This window comes from Protopterus annectens, chromosome 4.part0 (assembly GCF_019279795.1).
Source record: "Protopterus annectens isolate FY-2018-M chromosome 4.part0, PAN1.0, whole genome shotgun sequence".
Classification (NCBI taxonomy): Eukaryota; Metazoa; Chordata; order Ceratodontiformes; family Protopteridae; genus Protopterus; species Protopterus annectens.
The window spans coordinates 1,902,238,579-1,902,257,609 of NC_056733.1; the positions used below are offsets into that span (position 1 = coordinate 1,902,238,579).

The 19,031-nt window shown below is 45.6% G+C and overlaps 1 protein-coding gene across 1 annotated transcript in view; it reads left to right on the plus strand.

Annotated features, from left to right (window-relative positions):
• The window catches only part of CTNNA1 (catenin alpha 1), a gene marked incomplete in the record, with an annotated part of 2,307,982 nt that overhangs the window by 2,189,713 nt on the left and 99,238 nt on the right, over positions 1 to 19,031 (plus strand). The window contains 1 exon segment of the mRNA XM_044069565.1: positions 6,619 to 6,753. Coding sequence (XP_043925500.1) covers positions 6,619 to 6,753 — 135 coding nt within the window.

Here is a 19,031-nt window from a genome sequence, read left to right on the forward strand (position 1 = left end):
ATATGTTCTTGTGAGTTTATAGGCTAAATGACTGAAATGGAGGTTTTTGTCTGGTTGAAATGCATTTTTTTACACAGTGTTTTGCAGATGGATTAAGGTGTGTGGTTGATTCTGTCATATGCTAAGAATAGAAGTTGAATGGGCTAGCAAGTGTCTGTGCTCATTTGCATTTGATAGGGAAGTGCAGGTAAAGCTATCTGACACACCAGTCTTACTAATGAGCGAGGTTTTTCTGAAGTTTTGGAACATATCTGGAATGTCTTTTTTTTTTTTTTCACATTCATCTTGGTGGCCTGATTAGGTTGGCGGCTGAAATCTTTGCAGAATGCTATGATGTTAAGTTGTCATTCTCGCCTTCATTCTTGCTGGATGGGATCGGAGCCGAACCTCGGCTCCGACTCGGCCTATAATATAGCTCGAGAGCTATTTTTACCGGCTCGAGGTAGCCCTATATCCCACAATACCATGCGCTAACTCCCCAGATCTCGTTTGCCGCTTCGCTACGAGGTTGTCTTTTTTTACCGGCTCAGGTTATTAAGGAGTTTTACTTAAACTAGTTTTCAGGTAGTTTTTTCCCAGTAGTTATCTTTGTCTAAGTCCCTACTGATTACCTTATTCTTGGATCCCTTTCTTTTGTAGCCCTTCTTCCCTTATTTAGTTAATTTGTTATCTTGGGCCTACGGGCTTTACCTCAGTTTCCCCACCCCTTCCTATCTGTGTGTGTGGGTTTAGTCAGTTCCCTTAAATTGAGTGTGTGTGTGTGGACTGACTGTGTTTTTTTACTGTGGTCAAAACTATGTCCAAAGACTCTAAGGTCTCGGGATTCAAGAAGTGTGACTCGTGCTGTCAGAAAATGTCTGACAGACGGTCACACTTCTTGTGTCTATTGCTTGGGGCCTTTACACCTGCAGGACTCTTGTTCCGTTTGTCACGGATTTAGTTCGAGTCCTGCAGGAGAGGTAACAAGCTTATTCTAAGCGGCTTGTTAAAGCCTGATGACTCCCCGTCCAAGTCTGGTTCGGGGAAGTCATCAAAAACTGCCAAACCCTCGACTCCAGCTTCTGAGTCGAGGGCTGGTGTTATTGAGATGGCTCCGACCTTGGTTCCGGCTGGCTCCAAGGCGAGCAAAGTGGTTTCCGCTCCGAAACCATCATCGGAGCCGACCCCAGCACTCAAGCGCTCTAGGTCCCCCTCCCTAGAGTCCGTTAGATCTGCTCCGAGATCCCATCTCTTGTCGGAGCGGAGTCCTAGGACTCATTCATCGAAGTCATCTAGGCTTTCTGACCATGACATCGAGAGGGTGGTCAGCAGACTCATAAAATCTCAGGCACTGGCCCAAATGCTCCAGAGCCCATCTCACCAGACTGCGGCTCCTTCGATACAATTATCTATTCCTCCTCCGACTCATCACTCGAGCTCAGAGCCAGAGTTTCTTGGAACCGTGACATTGCCTACGTCGGAGCCGATACTTCCTCCTTCGGCTCTGGTGTCATCGGCTCCGACCTCTTCATTGGTTCCGTCCGTGGAGAGGTCCGGGCACCGAGACTTCATTGTCGGCTCCGAGGGGCGAGTGGCATCGGACCCTTGTCCGACCCCGCTCTCCCTCTTGGAGCTTCGACTCTGGTTATTTCGGCACTGACATCATTCTCGGAGCCTTCTCTGTCGGCTCCGGGGGTGGTTCCGGTCTCTTCGGTGCCGGTGCTACCTTTGGTTTCTGATAGGGGGAGCCTTCGAGGTGATGAGTGTGCTGGACCCAGTGTCCACTCCAAGGTTAAGTTCTGCGCCTCCTCCCTCCATTTTGCCTGTTACGGTCTCTGGCCATTCTCTTGCACCTGTCAGCAGAGATCCACAGCGTGGGGTACCCACTTTGGGTGTCTCCTCTTCCGAGGGCTCCCCTGAAGTTTCAGGGGAACCCCCTAGGAAAAGAACGTGCAAGAGGAAGCGCATGGACTCCCCCGAGTCTGTCACGTCGGACACCGACTTGAATGAGTCTGAAGGTTCCCCCAGATCCCCCTCTGAGGATGTCTCCTTTTCTGACATCCTGGAAATCCTAAGACAGAGGGGAAATTGGTCCACTCTCAAACCTTCCGAGGACTAGTCGGTTTACCTTGGCGCTTTTGGATCTCGCCCTTCCACCTCCTGGGTGTCTCCTCCTTTCGACCCACTGGAGGTAGTGGCTAGAAAGGCGTGGGCAGCTCCTGATTCAATGAACCTACTCTAGGAGGCCTTCTAAATTTATTTCTGCACCAGATGATAAATCCTTTCTCACCAAAGTCATTTCAGTTGATACTATGGTGGTAGCAGCAGCCACTAAGAAGGAATTGGCTGATCCTTCTGTATCTGTTTCTCCTCCTAACAAGGAGTCCAGGACCATGGACAGGTATGGCAAGCGGACCTTTGCTTCAGCGACCTTTTTTATGCAATCGCTGAACTATTTGTCATTTCACCCGCCTTCAAAGAGACTTGCTCAAAGAGCTGGGTGAAACGGTACAGGATCCTTCTGCTGCGGGGTTTAAGGACAAAATAAACTCTCAGCTGGCTACCCTGAACTCCATTGTTAACTCCTCCATGCGGCTAATTTCTTATGCAGCCGATGGAGCGAGTAGGGCCGCTGGTACAGGCGTTGCGTTAGGACTTCACGCTTGGATGCAGCTCTGTAACTTTGCTGATCCATTCAAGGCGTCCTTCACTAACACCCCCTTTGATGGTTCGGAATTGTTCGGACCTCAGGTGAAGAATACCCTCACCAGATGCGAGCAGGATGGTAAAACTCTCTCTGCCGTGGGAGTCCGTTTTTCCACGCCTTCTAGACCTTATCCTAAGGGACAGAAGGGGGGAAAGATGTGGTTCCGCAAACCACAGGGAGTCGCGCCTGCCGCACGTGGTGATTTTCCCCCTAGAGGCAGAGGGGGAAATAACAGACGTCACCCCAGGAGCTGAGGGGGTCCTCAGAACCAGGGTTCTAGGGAATCTTTTCCTGATCAACCCTTTCAGCATCCCTGAGAAGCTGCCCGACTGTCCACCTTCGGAGGCAGTCGGGGGAAGATTATCTCTGTACCCGGAAGCCTGGCAATCCCTCTCCCAAGACACATGGGTACAGAAAATCATATCCGAGGGTTACAAAATCCCCTTTACCATCCCCCCGGTACAACCACCAAAACCCCTACTAGATGTACCACCCGCACAAAGGGGTCAGGCTCAGCTAGAAATAGAAAAGCTATTAGCAAAAAGTGTCATCCAGGCAGTCCCAGCAGATCAGCTAGGGTCCGGAATTTACTCCAGGTTCTTTTTGGTACCAAAAAAGACAGGAGACTGGAGACCTATTTTGGATCTCAGCAGGTTAAACAAATCTATGCTAAAGACAAAATTTCGGATGGTAACACTGCAGTCCATTCTACCCTTTTTGGGCAGACAACACTGGATGTGCTCATTAGACCTCCAGGACGCGTACTACCACATAAAGATACACAGACGCTCCAGGAGGTTTCTCCGCTTCTGGCTGGGACATTTTCAATTCAGAGCCTTGCCCTTTGGTCTCACCACAGCCCCCGGGTGTTCACCAAATGTTTGGCAGTGGTCACGGCTCACCTGAGACAAAGGATTCCAGGTGTTTCCATACTTAGACGACTGGCTCATTTCCGCTACCACCAAACACGATCTCATAATGGCCAGGTATTACACTATTCAGCTTTGCAACAATCTGGGTATTTCTATAAATTTTGCGAAGTCCTCCTTGTTGCCTTGTCAATGTATAAACTTTATAGGCGCCGTATTAAACACCACAGAAATGTCTGCAACACTACCACCCCAGAGACTGGCAGACATAAGGCAGAATGTTCAGACCCTGTTTCAGCCCAACAAAGTCCAGGTCAACAGAGTATTGAAAGTGTTGGGCCTCATGGCGGCGGCGATTCTTCTACTTCCATTAGCCCGCTTCCACATGAGGCTCCTTCAGTGGATGCTCTTTTCTCAGTGGTCTTTTCAACAGCTACCAATGACCCACAACATTTGGATAACCCCATCTTGCAAGAAACATCTCTCCTGGTGGATGGTTTCCCCTCAGCTTTTTCAGGGCAGACCTTTTGTTCTCCCCCTTCCAGTTGCCACTGCCACAATGGATGCCTCCCTGATCGGGTGGGGGGGCATTATCAGGGCAGGACGGTCCAGGGCACTTGGCAACAGTCAGAATGCCACCTGCACATAAATGTCCTGGAGATGAGGGCGGTGCTTTTGACGTTGCAAGCCCTTCAGAGCTCTCTTCCCACGGGGACTATAGCAATTCAGACGGACAATATGTCTGTGGTGTGGTACATAAACAAGCAGGGGCGGAACAAAGTCCTATCCCCTCTGTCGAGAAGCACTCAGAGTTTGGCTATGGGCGATTTCATCTCAACGGTTTCTGATAGCAACGCACATCCCCAGGAAGTCCAACATCATAGCAGACAGATTGAGCAGAACTATCCTCATGCCTCACGAGTGGTCTCTAAATCAAGCGGTAGCAGACGGAATCTTTCGGAAGTGGGGTCAGCCTTGCTGCGACCTTTTCGCAACTCCCCAAAACAGCAAGTGCCTCGACTTCTTCACACTTTTTCCTCTGCCAGGCCAACCCCTCAGAGACGCTCTTGTTCACGTTTGGCCCCGGGGTCTTCTCTATGCTTTTCCTCCTTTTCCGTTGATCTCGCAATTAATTCAGAAAGCAATCGCATTGAGATCCAAAATGATCCTCATTGCCCCGTTTTGGCCTCAACAAGTTTGGTTCCCGTTCCTGCACAAATACCTACTGGAACAGCCTTGGCATCTAGAGCCCCTTCCGGATCTATTGGCCCACCTCACGGGCAAGCTGCATCAGTCTCTACATTCCATCAACCTCACAGCTTGGTTGCTCCACTTCCAGCCATAGCCAGGCTTCCCCTCATCTCTCCTCCTGTTCGTGATATCCTTCTGGCCTCCCATAAGTCCAATACTAGGAAAGACTTATGCTAGTAAATGGAAGCGTTTTTCATTCTGGGCGCAAAATAGGTCCTTAGAATCCTTTTCATGCACCCATTCATGAGGTTCTGGACTTTCTGGCAGAGCTTTTTCATTCTGGATCATCATCGGCCACTATCAGAGTATCAATTAGCGGCCATTGCTAATTTTCATGTTGGACTCTCAGAAGCAAATATTATGTCCCACAAGCTCTGTAAAGCTTTTCTCAAGGGCATCTTTTTGCTCAGACCTCCAGTAAAGATCCGCCTCCACAATGGGACTTGAATTTAGTTCTAACCTCACTAATTCTGCCCCCTTTTGAACCTGCAGCTTCTTGTTCCCTCAGACTACTTTCTTGGAAAACGCTGTTTTTAGTAGCTATAACATCTGCCAGAAGGGTCTCTGAACTCCAAGCCTTGTCTGTCCGACCTCCTTATTTGGTTTTTCATAAAGACAGAGTAACTCTCAGAACAAACCCTTCCTTCCTTCCAAAAGTGCTATCGGAAGTAAATTTAAATAATTCTATTGACTTGCCTGTCTTTTTCCCAGACTATACCAACAGAGCTGAACAAAAATTACGTTCATTAGATGTTCATCGCCAATTACGGTATTACCTAGACAGGACAAAACAATTCAGAAAATCAGATCAGCTCTTTCTCTCTTATGCAGCAGGTAAGAAAGGGCTTCCGGTTTCGAAAGTTACCCTTTCCAGATGGCTGACATCTATTATTACCTTGGTCTATGAGTTGAGGCACAGGCAACTTCCCTCTAGGCCTAAGGCTCATTCAACCAGGGCTCTATCTACTTCAACGGCGTTTCAAGCAAGGTTACCACTAGATGCCATTTGTGCAGCGGCTACATGGGCTTCCAAACATACTTTTATTGCTCATTACAAGCTTGACTTGGCCTCCAGAAATAGAGCTGATTTTGGTTCCACTGTACTCAGGAGTCTGTTTCATTGAGCTGCCCAGGACTAAGATGCTAGGGATGCTGTCCCATCCAGCAAGAATGAAGGCGAGAATGACAACTTAACATTAAGAAGTTATGTCTTACCAATAACGTTCCTTGTTAGTTGTCTTCTTCTCGCCTTCTTTCTTGCATCCCTCCCTCCTGCCCCCTAGCCTGGACAGACTCGAGATTGAGTCCTTCCTTTTTGGGGATACAATATGTTGCGTCTTTTCCTGGTATCCTTAGTGTTATTATCAGGTAATCTTCTAATAAAGAGGGTTATAATTTTTTATTACAAGATTGTGTTTATACTATGTTTTAGCTTCCAAACGAGATCTGGGGAGTTAGCGCATGGTATTGTGGGATATAGGGCTGCCTCGAGCCGGTAAAAATAGCTCTCGAGCTGTAGTATAGGCCGAGTCGGAGCCGAGGTTCAGCTCCGATCCCATCCAGCAAGAAAGGAGGCGAGAAGAAGACAACTAACATGGAACATTATGGTAAGACATAACTTCTTATTATCTCGCTTAACATTGTAACAGAGATGGTGTAAACAGTCAGATATTGATTTGGTTGCATCACTTAGCCTTAATATCATTCAGTCAGTGTTCATAGAAGTTTAGATTTATGTTTTCAGTACACACTGGTCTAGCTGTGAGAATTCTGCATTAAGCTTTGTTTTTTTTTTTTTTTTTTTACTTTCAGTGTCCTGACTCTACTTGCAAACAGGACCTCCTGGCATATTTGCAACGCATTGCCTTGTACTGCCACCAGTTAAATATTTGCAGCAAAGTGAAGGCTGAAGTTCAGAACCTTGGTGGAGAACTTGTCGTATCTGGGGTAAGAATTAAAATGATAAATTTTTCCTAGAGAGCAACGTAGCTTCTGCCTGACTGTTTTTAGTGCTTTTCAAATTGTCTGTAGTCACTATGTGCACATTTCATTGTAATTTGAGTGTGGAATTGTTATGCATGGGCCTCCCGTTGATAGTAATATGTGATGAGCAGCGTAGGAGCTAGTACTCCTAACTATTCTTGGCTCACTTATTTCCCAGCCTAATATATGCTTTACCAAGCCTTAGCATTCAGAAATACCAACAAAATAGCAACATTTGCTACAAGTCTTCCCTATAGGACCCACTGTTGTACATCATTAAAGAAAATGGACTAGTTAGAACTGTAAAATGCCCTTGTTCATGCATTCAACTGAAAGTAATCCACAACATTTAGTTGTTACTAAACTCTTAGAGGAGTCATTATTGATGGAACCCTAACTTTTGATCTCCACATAGTCAATAACATCAAGAAAACACATCAGAAACTGGGCACCCTTTGTAGGCATAGCTATTACGCCAACAACACTGGTAAAAAGATTCTAGCCTCAGCGTTTCTACTTCCATTCCTGCTATATGGTGCCCCTATCCTCACAAATATCCACTCATCTCTTAAAGCTTGACTCCTGTTACAGTAAGGTCACCAGATTCACAACAAATGCTAGATCGTTATCACACTACTGTTCCTCGCAGCAACTACTGAACTGGATAGAGTTACCACTCTATCTCAACTACCTACACTTAACTACTGCACATAAAATGATATATAAACCCCCACAGCATGCCCATCTCTCTCCTCTTAACTGTGTTTGTACCAACCAAATAGACCTCTTAGATCAGAAAATAAAACATTGCTTAAAGTAGACAAACCCCCACTCCCAGCTAGTCAAATACTCTATTCCTCCACTGTTTCCAAACATTGGAATAACCTCCATCACGTACCCTGCACTCTTTAAAAAAATTTCTTAGACAGCACCTCTCCTCCTGGTAATTATGCCCATGCCAAAAGTAACCCTGTAAAGTCACACCTACCACTTTCTTCCCCTATTGTGCCACTCCCACTGTAGCCCTCCTCTTTCCATTCAGCTGGTCAATATGTATGTACTCTGATATGTTCTAAATATCATACTTAAATCAATGCCTACGATTGTTACTGCATTGCCTTCTATCTGTCTGTAACTGTAACTATATTTCTATGTTTTATTGTAATTTGCAACATGTTTAATTTTATATGGAGCTTTTCTTCCCGGGCCTCCACTGAAAGTGGGCACGCCTAGGCCCAGTGGACCTTCCTGGTAATTAAATACAGTAAATAATAAATAAATTATTTGCAATAGATTCAAAGTAATTCACATTCAGGAAGTAAGATATCAATGTATTACATTTGGCATTATGTTAAGTGAGAACGATAAATAGGTGAAGTGGAGTGAACAGTGAGAGGGTTTGTGTTGAAAGGAGTGTGTGAGGAAGCATAGGTTAGGTGGTAATGGTTGGATGAAGACCAGTGGCATTTGACCACTGTATAGAGATGAGCCTTTAGCTGTCTTCTGATAATAGGCTTAGATGAAGTGTCATTTATTTTTATTTATTTGTGTGCGTGTGTGTGTGTGCGTGTAAACCAAAAAAGTCCCAGGATTGACAAACTTGTCCAAACATGCAATCCTATTAGAACTTTAGATAAAACCAAAGCACAGTAGTGACATTAAGAACTGAGCACTCACTTTAGAAACTCTCTTTACTCAATATTTGTGGAAAATGTATGGAATACTGTTCCCTCAGAAATCATCAGAATTGAGCCTAAAATTGGTTCTAGTGAAATGAAAAGCTCATGTAGCAACTACTCTGAAATGTTTATGTACGGACTACAAGTCAGTTCTCGCATAAATATTAATAACTTAAAATAGTTGATACCTCATAAACAGAACCCCCTTTACTTTACCTTACTTTCAACTTTTGCCTATAATGCTTTAATGTAGTAGGCATTCTGTATGTCAGACTGTTTAAAAAAAAAGTTACTCATGATCATCATTTAAATTTTTATGGTAACCATATCAAATGTGTATGGTAACCATATCCAGATGTGTTGAAGTATATGTCTGTGCTTTGAGATTGTTGGATCTAACAACTGTTGCATCAAAATGCAGTCAGCATTAACCATTATGCACTACTTGCGTATATGAAGTAGTATGTTATTTCTGTCTTTTAATATGTATTTTTGATAACATCACTTGTTTGTAATCTTTATGTAATTTTGCAAATCAATGTATACATATAACCCCGCTGACTAAAAGTGTATAACATATATGTCTTGACAGAGTCACTGTTGCAGTATTCTTAATAGATGGGTTGTAGCTTGCTGATGTCTGGCTGGGGTACCAAAGTGTTACCTTCCTAGGATGGTACATCTGGATGATCTCAGCTTGTTGACATATGAGTATAAAATCAGACATATGTACGAGATCACCGCCAACCCGAACACAGGATGTTGCACCTGATGGACTGTGTTTGCTTGGTCGCTTAGTACCATAGCATTGTTTGTCAGATTAGATAAGTAACCCATTGGGGATTCTTCCTTTCCAAACTCTTCATTGTTTTGCTAATTGATATTAAATGTCAGGAAGGTAAGTGTGAGTGCAATAGATAAATTCCATATAAAGACTTGCACACTAAGTGCTTGTTCTCTCTAGGCCCCGTACACTTATGCAAAAACTGCTTTATCTGTCAGATGTTTGTTCCTAAAACCCTGTGGTCTTGGCTGTCCACACTTAACTTCCTTGAGACCAAGCTTCTGAAATGTTTGTCCCACACCACCATGTCGGAAGACCTTGGATATAGGTGTCTCACCTAAGAAGAAACTTGAAAGATCTAGAGAGGATTCTCCTTCTGTCATCTCAGAATTGGTGTACCCGCTGAAGTGGTTGAACCCACAGTATTTCATTTGTCTTCTCATGAGCCCTCTAACTTGACCCCTCCGGAGGCCAGTATCACTCCTGAGGCCTTGCAGATGACTGAGTTTTCTGACGAACTGCAAATCATTGTCTTGGAGGGTTGTTGAGGAGTCTATCATATCCTTGTGTGGGAAGTGATTCCCAGTACGTTGGTAGAAATGCTGCAAGAACCCCCTAAGCTGCTATAGGCAGACACCCCTAAGAAGAAAAGAACACCTTAAGCACTTGATGTTCCCTTCTAATTTCAGGGAGAGGTAATGGATTGATTTTTCTCCTTGATTATTCAAGGCAATTGTATTTCAGAAGCCACCTTCTTTTGTGACCCAGCCTTCTCAGGATGCACCACAGAAACAGGCTTTGGATTCTTGTTTCTCTGAGGAACCAGATTCTGATCATTCTGTCAACTACTCTTCACAGTTACATTCTCCAGAACAGATTTTCTCCATTGAAGGAGACTCTCTCTCTCTCTCTCTCTCTCTCTCTCCACATTCCCACTTGGAAGAGGCCTCCTTTGCCGAAACCTTCAAAGCATGATGAAACATTTTGACTGACAATCCATATGGGTGTCTGAGGTGCAAAAAGATAGAATACAACGTATTAGAGATGGGCCTTCCTGTTCCTCCAATTTCCCCCATCCTACATGCTTACCTAGACACATTTCTAGCCAACTGTTCTACACCTGATTTTCAACCTCCTGCTCCAAAAAGGCCAGATTAGTTCATCAGCAACTTTGTAGAACTTAAGTACCTCTACAAAAACCCAGTGCCAGACTCAGTTACAGTATCCCTGGCTTCAGGTGAACCTTCCAAGCTGCTCTCTGGCACTAATGTTCTCCCCAGTGACAAGGAAAGTCGAGCAATAGACATGAGGTAAGAAAGTGTCTACTACTACCATTTTAGCTTTCAGAGCTATAAACTGCCAAACTCAAGTGGTCAAATCCTTTCTCTGCTACTGGCCTTAAGCAAGACCATCACAGTGCCCCAGACACTGGAATTAAAAAGCATATGCATTTTCTAGAGAGCCAGGCTTCTCAGATAGCCAGGCACAATGTAAAATGGAGCTGTGATCGTGTGGATGGCCTCTTCCAGGGCAGCTGCTACTGGCTCAGTAATCGGGCAGTATGCCTGGCTGCAAGGACAGCCTATTTCAGAAGATTTCAAGTCTAAGATTCTAGAGTCTCCCTTGGATAAGCTGCAAGGCTTTGCAAGAACAGGGCAAGATTGTGAAAGATTGCCATCAGATTCTGCTTTCTGTAGTTCCCAGGTACCACAGAAGATGCTCTTCATGTTTCAACTGTTGCAGTCATCACCTGTGGGTTATCCCTGCTGTGGTAGCCCTCGGTCTGCCCAAATACCAAAGTCGATGTCTTTGTGCGCCGGCTGCTGTCGCCTGTAGTTTGACATCAGGTCATCAGTACTATAAAGCAAAGCAGCCAACGTCATTACATCAGTCTTTCTTGCCATAGAGCCCGTAGCAGAAGTAGTTTGCACGAGTGCCAGTTGGTCGGTACCAGAAGTCGAACTTCAGTGGAAAACATCTAAAGCTAAGTACCCAGTTGGGGACCCTTTTTTTCTTACTCTAACTGATGTACGAAAAAGTTAACAATTGTCTTGCCTGTGGAAAGCAGATCCCACACCGAGACTTTCATTCCTGCTGCATCACTTGTTTAGGCCCAGACCACGACATCCCTCGTTGTCGGTTCTGTGCCCTCTTTAATGAGAGATCTATTCGCCGTAGAGCTCTCTTTGTAGACAATTTTCATGTTCCATCTTTGAATTCCGATATGTCGTCAATCATAGGTTCATAGGTTCATACTAGGCTATCTGCCCAAGGGCATTTATAAGCCTAGCCCAGAGTTTTGTGGCTTTCGCCACCCCTTTAGTTTGGAGGATACTATGCCCATTATTTTGCTTTGCCTCTGTCAAGCAGTGACACTGAGATAATCCCGGGGGTGTATCTGCGATCTCCCATCCATTGGTCAAGATTTCTCATGAACAAAGCCAGCGAGGTGCTCTGCCTCACATGTACCGGGATTTTGTTCCACAGCATAGGGAGTCTCTGGGTGATTAATCTGTCCCTCCAGCACGTCCTATTAATAACCGTGTCAAGGTTTAAGTCTTCCGCCCTTGTAGTTCTGAGGGATCTAGATTTTTTGAGGTGAAGCATGTTCATCAATTCTGGGTTGGACATGGCCTTGTATGTCAGGCACAGGTCACCTCTGAGCAGACGGTAAGCGACTGAATAGAGCTGAAGTTCCTTCAGTCGGGCAGCATAGGACATATTTTTGAGACCCTTTATCCTTTTGGTGAGGAACTTTTGGGGCCTTTCCAGTTGCTGCAGGTGTCGTGTCAGATACATTCCGAATGGGGCATTGTACTCAATCATTGGTCTGATGAGTGATGAGTACAGGGGGACAATGACTTCCCTTGATCTAGATGTGAATCCCTTCATGATCAGGTGGGCAATGTAAAAGGTCTTCCTAACTACTTTGGCAACGTGAGTGTCAAATGAAAGGTTGCTGTCAACCTGGGTACCCAGATCCCTGATAACCTCTTCTGTGCTTGGTGGGTTGCCGCCTATATGGTAGCTAGGGGTAACCTTGTTTTTCCCGAAGGGTATGACTATGCATTTTTTGGCGTTTAACTTTAGGCCATGGCTCTGGCACCAGTTATCCGTTTTTTAATCAGCCAAATATCTGCCGATATTCCGAAAAAAACTTGGATAGAGACAGGCCACACAATGCTAAGCGTTCCGACAACACTGCCGCTAAGCAAGTCAGTTCTCCAGAATTCAGTGAGGTGCTTTCACAGCCCCTGATGACCGACTAGCTTTCTACGCAGGCCTTTGCTGAGACCCTTTCGGAGTCTGGTATGCCACAGAAATCCACTTCATCTTGTGGGCCTTTGGCTGTCTCTGCCTCGGTTGGGTCCAGAGCTGCAACGCAGGCACTGGCTTCGAGGAGACTGTTTGCACTACTGATTCCAGAAAAAAACAGACGTCTTTTCTTCCGACTACTGTTTCTCAGAGACCGATGGATTCTCTCAGGCCTCGAAGCCAGGCCATTCCTAGGAAATCTGCTTCAAGCCACCATCTTGCTACTGCTCCCCCACTCCCAAAGTCAAATGCTTAAAATGGCGGAGGTTCTCATGTCCCTTATCCGTGTTACTAAAGCCCCCACCCCTAAAAGGAGAAAGGGCTTCCTTCTCTAGAAATTTTGACAGACCAAGAGCCTGAGGAATCTGATTATTCTGCCTTTGAAGAGGAGCAGCAACCCTTAACTGTTTGAGGATTCAGATGCAGAGGAATCCAGCTCCTCTGCCTTCTCTCCAGAGGATCTTTCCTTCAGGGAAACCCCCCACTCCCTCAGGGAACATTTTCAGTGAGAATCTCAGGACTACCCACAGTCAAAGAAATGACTTAAAGTTTCTGGACCTGCCCCAGCATAGACTCCTGGCCATCCCTCCTATTCTAGAAGTGGTGGATGATGTTTTCTTTGAATCTAGCTAAGTCCCTGATGTCCTGCCTCCTGCTCCAGCTAAACCTGACTGGTACTACAGAGTTCTTGATTCTCACAAATACCTGTACAGGAACCCTGCTGCAGCCTGCTGCAGACCCTGAGGTCATTACACAGGGACTCAAGAGCTATGACTACTTCTGCCAAGAGTCCTCTTCCTTCTGACAAAGACTCCAGAGCTCTGGACAGATGGGGTAAGAAAGTGTACACCTCTGTAACCTTGACTATCAGAGCACTCAATTGTCTGTTCCATATGTTAAAATAACGCATCTTGGAACAAATAAAGAAGATTGCTACCCCTCCTGATGGTGCCAACTCAAGAGCTGGCAGAATTACTTCACTCTGCTGGTCAAGTGGCCAAGCACTCATTACAATGTGGTTATGATGCCCTAGAAGCCTCTAGCAGGGCAGCAGTGACAGAATCTGTTATTAGAAGACATGCATAGCTGAAGGAACAACCTATCCCAGATCATGTCAAGTCTAAACTTATTGATGCACCCCTAAATAAGGAATGCCTGTTTGAGGGAAAAGCAGAAGTGGTGCTTAAAAAGATGGAAGACAAAGCAAAATCTATGCAAACCGTAAAAGATTTCTTTCAAGTTCAACCACCCAGATTCAGCAGAAACATCCCCTCAAAGAACTGGGCCTTCCCTGCACCCAGAAGACAGGGCCAAAGTAAGCCCCGCAGGGACAAACATCCAGGCTCCTATCCCAGGGCCAGCAAAGAAGCAAACAATGGACCACTTCTGCCTGTAAGGCAGGGAGTTCTAAGCCAAGCTTATATGGTAAACACTCACAATGACTTGCCCTCCTTTAACTCCTCTAAAACTAGGAGGAAGGCTCATCCTCTTCAAGGACAATTGGGTCTCTATAACCAAGGATCAATGGGTATTAAAAATAATTTCTCAGGGATACAGATTCTCCTTCAGCGAACTCCCAATTCCAAGAGGGGTAGCTAGACCTCCCACCAAACCAGTGGGCAGAGGCATTAAAACAGGTAAAAACACTAATATCCCAAGGGGCAGTAGAACCTGTCCCACCGGATCAAGCAGGATAAGGTTTTTTACTCCAGAGTATTCCTTGTTCCCAGAAAAGAGTGCACTTGGCACCCCATCCTGGATCTGTCCAAACTGTGAACACCTCCTTGGTGGTCCCCAGATTCAAAATGCTAACCTTGCAGCAGCTCCTGCCTGTGCTCACACAAAGTGCCTGGCTGGTGACACTAGACCTAAAAGATAGCTACCTACACATCCACATCTTGGAATCATGCAGAAAATGCCTGTGCTTCAGAGCCGGCTATCAGCACTTTCAGTTCTCCACACTGCCCTTTGGCTTATGTACTGCTACTAGAGTATTCAAATGCTTTGCCCCGGCTATAGCATTCTGCAGGAAGAGAAATATACAGATTTACCCTTACCTGGATGACTGCCTCATTCAGGCAAACAGCAAAGAAAAGTTGCTCCAGGATCTTCTCTTTGTCAAACTCCTAACTTCCCTAGGGTTCACCATCAACGAGAAAAAAAAATCAAAGCAAAAACCCTACCAGGAAAATTGTTTTCCTGGGAGCTGTGCTAGACACAGAAACCCTAATGTCCTTCTTATCCCCAGAAAAGCAGAGCTTCCTGCCTCTCTACTTCACCCAGCTGGCTTCCAGAAGGCACCTCACTGTGAAGAAGGACCTGCAAGCCCTGGGATGCATGACATCTTGCATTCTTCTCATCACTCTTGCCAAGCTGCACATGAGAAAGCTTCAGCGGTACATAAAGAACCTTTGTTGTCAGCACTCAGTCCCTAGAGACCACTCTCCCACTGATTCCTTGCATAAGGGACAAATTTCTCTGGTGGGCAGAGGCATGTGCCATGAACAAGGGTCTTACCTTCATCCTCCGCCCTTCCAGCTAGACCGTCACCACCGACATAGCTTGGGTGATCAACTAGCAGCCAGGTGTACCCAAGGGCTTTGGAATACCCAGCAACTTCACTTGCACATCAACCAGAAAGAAATGATGGCAGTGCAAAATGCTCTAACTTCCTTCCAACCCCATCACAGGCCAGGGGTCCTCCTTATAAAAACAGACAACACCACAGTAATGTGGTACATCAACAAGCAGGGGGGCACCCAATCTTACCCCCTGTGCAGGTTAGCCTAGAGTCTATGGCTTACAGCCACCTCCATGGGGCTACACCTGATGGCCCAATACTTACCAGGGATCAACAACACACTGGCAGACCACCTAAGCAGAAACGTACTGGACCCCACGAATGGCAGCTCCACAGAGAAATCTTTCTGCAAATCATCCAGGAGTGGAGGACGCCAGAGGTGGACCTCTTTGTCTCACACCTCAACCACCAGCTGCACAAGTTTTGTACCATGGAGTATCACCTCTGAGCATGGAAGGTGGATGCCTTGACATTCCCCTGGAGCTCCCTCTTTGTGTACACATACCCTCCTCTGCCCCTTATTCCCAAGGCACTGATCAGAATAAGAGAGGGGAGACCAAAGGTCATCCTCATTGCTCTAGATTGGCCCAGACAGCATTGTTACTCTTTACTACGCAGTCTGACTTTACAGCCCCCAAAGCTGCTTCCCCTAAGGTCAGACCACCTGACCCAGGAGAGGGGGAAGGTACTGCACCCAGACCTACAGACTCAAACTTTCAGCATGGCTCGTACACTAAAAACTAGCAAGAAGTCGCTGTTAAGCAAACAGGTCCTGGGCAACATCACAGAGGCCAGAAGACCCAGCACAAGAAAATCTTATGCTGCTCCTGGAAACAATTAAAAGGGGGCAGTACCTCCCAAACTTCCATCCCTCTCATCCTGGATTACTTAGCAGAGTTGCTCAATAGTGGCCTCTCCTCCTCTATTAAAATCCATGCCTCGGCCATTTCTGCCCATTATGATTCAGATCCACCCCTCTTCTCTCACCCTTTGATTAAGTAATTCCTCAGAGAAGACTTCCTAGTCCTCCCTGGGGCCTGAATTATATGTTAGAAAAACTAACCTTACCTCCTTTCAAACCTGCCGCTTCAAAAGAATTGAAATACCTCTCCTGGAAGACTGCCTTCCTGCTAGCTATCACCTCAGCCAGAAGGGTCTCAGAACTTCAAACTCTCATGGCTGTCAAGCCTTCATAATTTTTCATGCAGACAGTCTCCCTGAGGACTTATCCCTCCTTTATGCCCAAGGTGGTATCTGACGTGACCCTTAACCAGGCCATACACCTTTCCCACCTTTTTCCCAACCCTCAAAAAAAAGGGGGAGAGAATTCTACACTCACTAGATGTGCACAGACAACTCGGATACTGTCTGGACCGCACTAAACCATTCAGAAAAACTGACCAGCTTCTGGTAAGCTTTGCCGCAGGGGCAGAGGGGAAGCCCATATCCAAACCATTTCCAAATGGGATCTCACACTGTATCCATTTTTGCTACAGACTACATGGGAAACACATCCCTAGGTCGATCCGTACCCACGCCACTAGAGCAACCTCCACTTCCACTGCCTTCCTCAGAGGAGTACCTACCAGGGACATTTTGGAAGCGTCCACCTGGACCTCTGTCCATACCTTTACAAAGCATTTTAAGTTTAGGGTGGGGTTTGCCACTAATGTTCTGTAGGGCTTCCTGACCCATACCTAGGACTCTACCTATCCTTCTACCCTCTACCTCAGCTTTGGGAATCCTCCCACAGGTGATGACTGCATAGTGAAACACGAAGAACATAGTACAGTTGTGTACGCTTAAATGTAGTTGTTCAAGTGTATTCACTGTTGCAGTCTTGGTTTCCCTCCCTCCATCCCCCTTTTCACTTCTTCCCCTAGGGGTGGACACATGCTTCCCAAGGTGGTGCTTTGCCACCAGGCCCACTTCTCTCTTTTCTCTTTTCTCTTGTGCTTCTGACTGGTTAGGGCAAGAAAAACTGATGTAATGATGTCAGGTGCCTTGCTTTATAGTACTGACGACCTGATGTCAGGCTACAGGCGACAACAGCTGGCGCACAGAAACATTGACTCTGGTATTTGGGCCGGCCGAGGGCTACCACAGCAGGGATAACCCACAGGTGATGACTGCAGCAAGTGTATACACTCAAACATCTACATTTATGGTAAGTGAACACAACTGTACTTTATCCGGCAAAGTCCAACTCCTTTGCTGAGGGAGATCCCTAGAACACCTTATAGGCAAAGGAAAATTCCTAAGAAAAGATTCCCCCCAAAAAACTCCATGGAATCAGTTTGGTAGCAGACCCCTGAGACTATATTCCACCTGTCTGCCTCTCCAAACCCTACCCTTACCCTCCCTTTCAAAGACTTCCATCCTGAGCAACAAAAAAAAACTCTGACAGGTGTGTTTTAAGCATTATCAAGGAGGTTTGTGCTATGTCTTGGGAAAGCAACCCAGCTCCCAAGGGAATTCCCCCACCACCTCCCAACCAGATAAACTTACTAGACCTTATCATGAAAGACTTAACTGGCCCAGAGAACCCATAGAAGAGCTCCCGTCACCCTTTTTTAGGAAAGGGATTTTACTTAAGGATCTTTCTTGCCCCAAGGAAAGACCTTTCCTGGTGCTGTCTGGCTAAACACCTTTCTGAGAGTTCCCTCTTTCAAAATGCTGTATTTACAAACTCGTCTCCCTTTCCTAATTCCTTAAGCTTTCCTGGTATTCTTACACCTAAAAGATGTTTAGCTTATTCCCATCCATCCTTCCTCCAGGAGATTTCTCAGGTTCTTTACTGGGTCATCACATTTTCAGTTTACTGCTTTTCCTTTGATCTTTCTACAACTCTGAGTTTTCAGTTTCTAACCCCAGTAGTGGCTTTCTACCACATTCAGGATGGTATAAATCTTTCCCTACCTGTATTCCCTACTCCAGGCTTCATCCAGGGACACTCTTCTCAAGCACCTTTGTTGCAGTTTACGACTTTTGACCCTCCTGAGGATCACCATCAGTTACATCAAATCCCAACTCATTCCCACCCATCAGCTGACCTTTCTGGGATGCAGCCTGGACACAGCTGTCATGCATCCCTCTATTCCTCAGGAGACCGTCATCTCCCTTGCTAGTGAGTTCTTAATACTTTCTAGCAAGGATCCATTGCACTGCCAGAAAAGTTCTAAGGGCCCTAGAACTCATGACTATCCCTTCGCTGCCTCTCCCCAGGTTACACATGAAAATACAATGATATTTGAAGTCGGGTCTATATTAAAACATCGAAGTTGCAAAACTTCGAATGTTATAATATCGACACCACTACATCGAAGGCTGAAAATAGCAAAGCCGCGGATGTGTCTATTAATTAGTTTGTGTATAGTTTCTTAGGGTAAGTGTGCAATAGTTACGAACCTTAGGGTTAGGGTGCGGGATAAGGTTAGTGGATAGATAGGAATGTATGTTCGGTTTAGTGTAGGGTTAGAAGTAGGGTTTTGTTAAGTGTATGTATGTGTATTATTTAGTTTCTTTGTGTATAGCTCCATAGGGTAAGTGTACGATAGTTATGGACCTTAGGGTTAGGGTGCCTGGTTAAGGTTAGTGGATAGATAGGAATGTATGTACGGTTTAGTGTAGGGTTAGAAGTAGGGTTTTGTTAAGTGTGTGTGTGGATTATTTAATTTGGTGTGCTTGTGTTGTGTGTATGTTTCTCGGAACCGCAAATTTTTTTCCTGGGAAAAAATTTGCTATTCTGAGTGATGTTATCACATTTCGAAATTCCAAGTTCGAGCTTATGGTGTTCGATATTTTGGAATTTCGATTATATGATATAGACCCCTGAAGTCAATGTGGTCCCAGCACTCATTCTGTCTACCTGCATTCTTCTTCC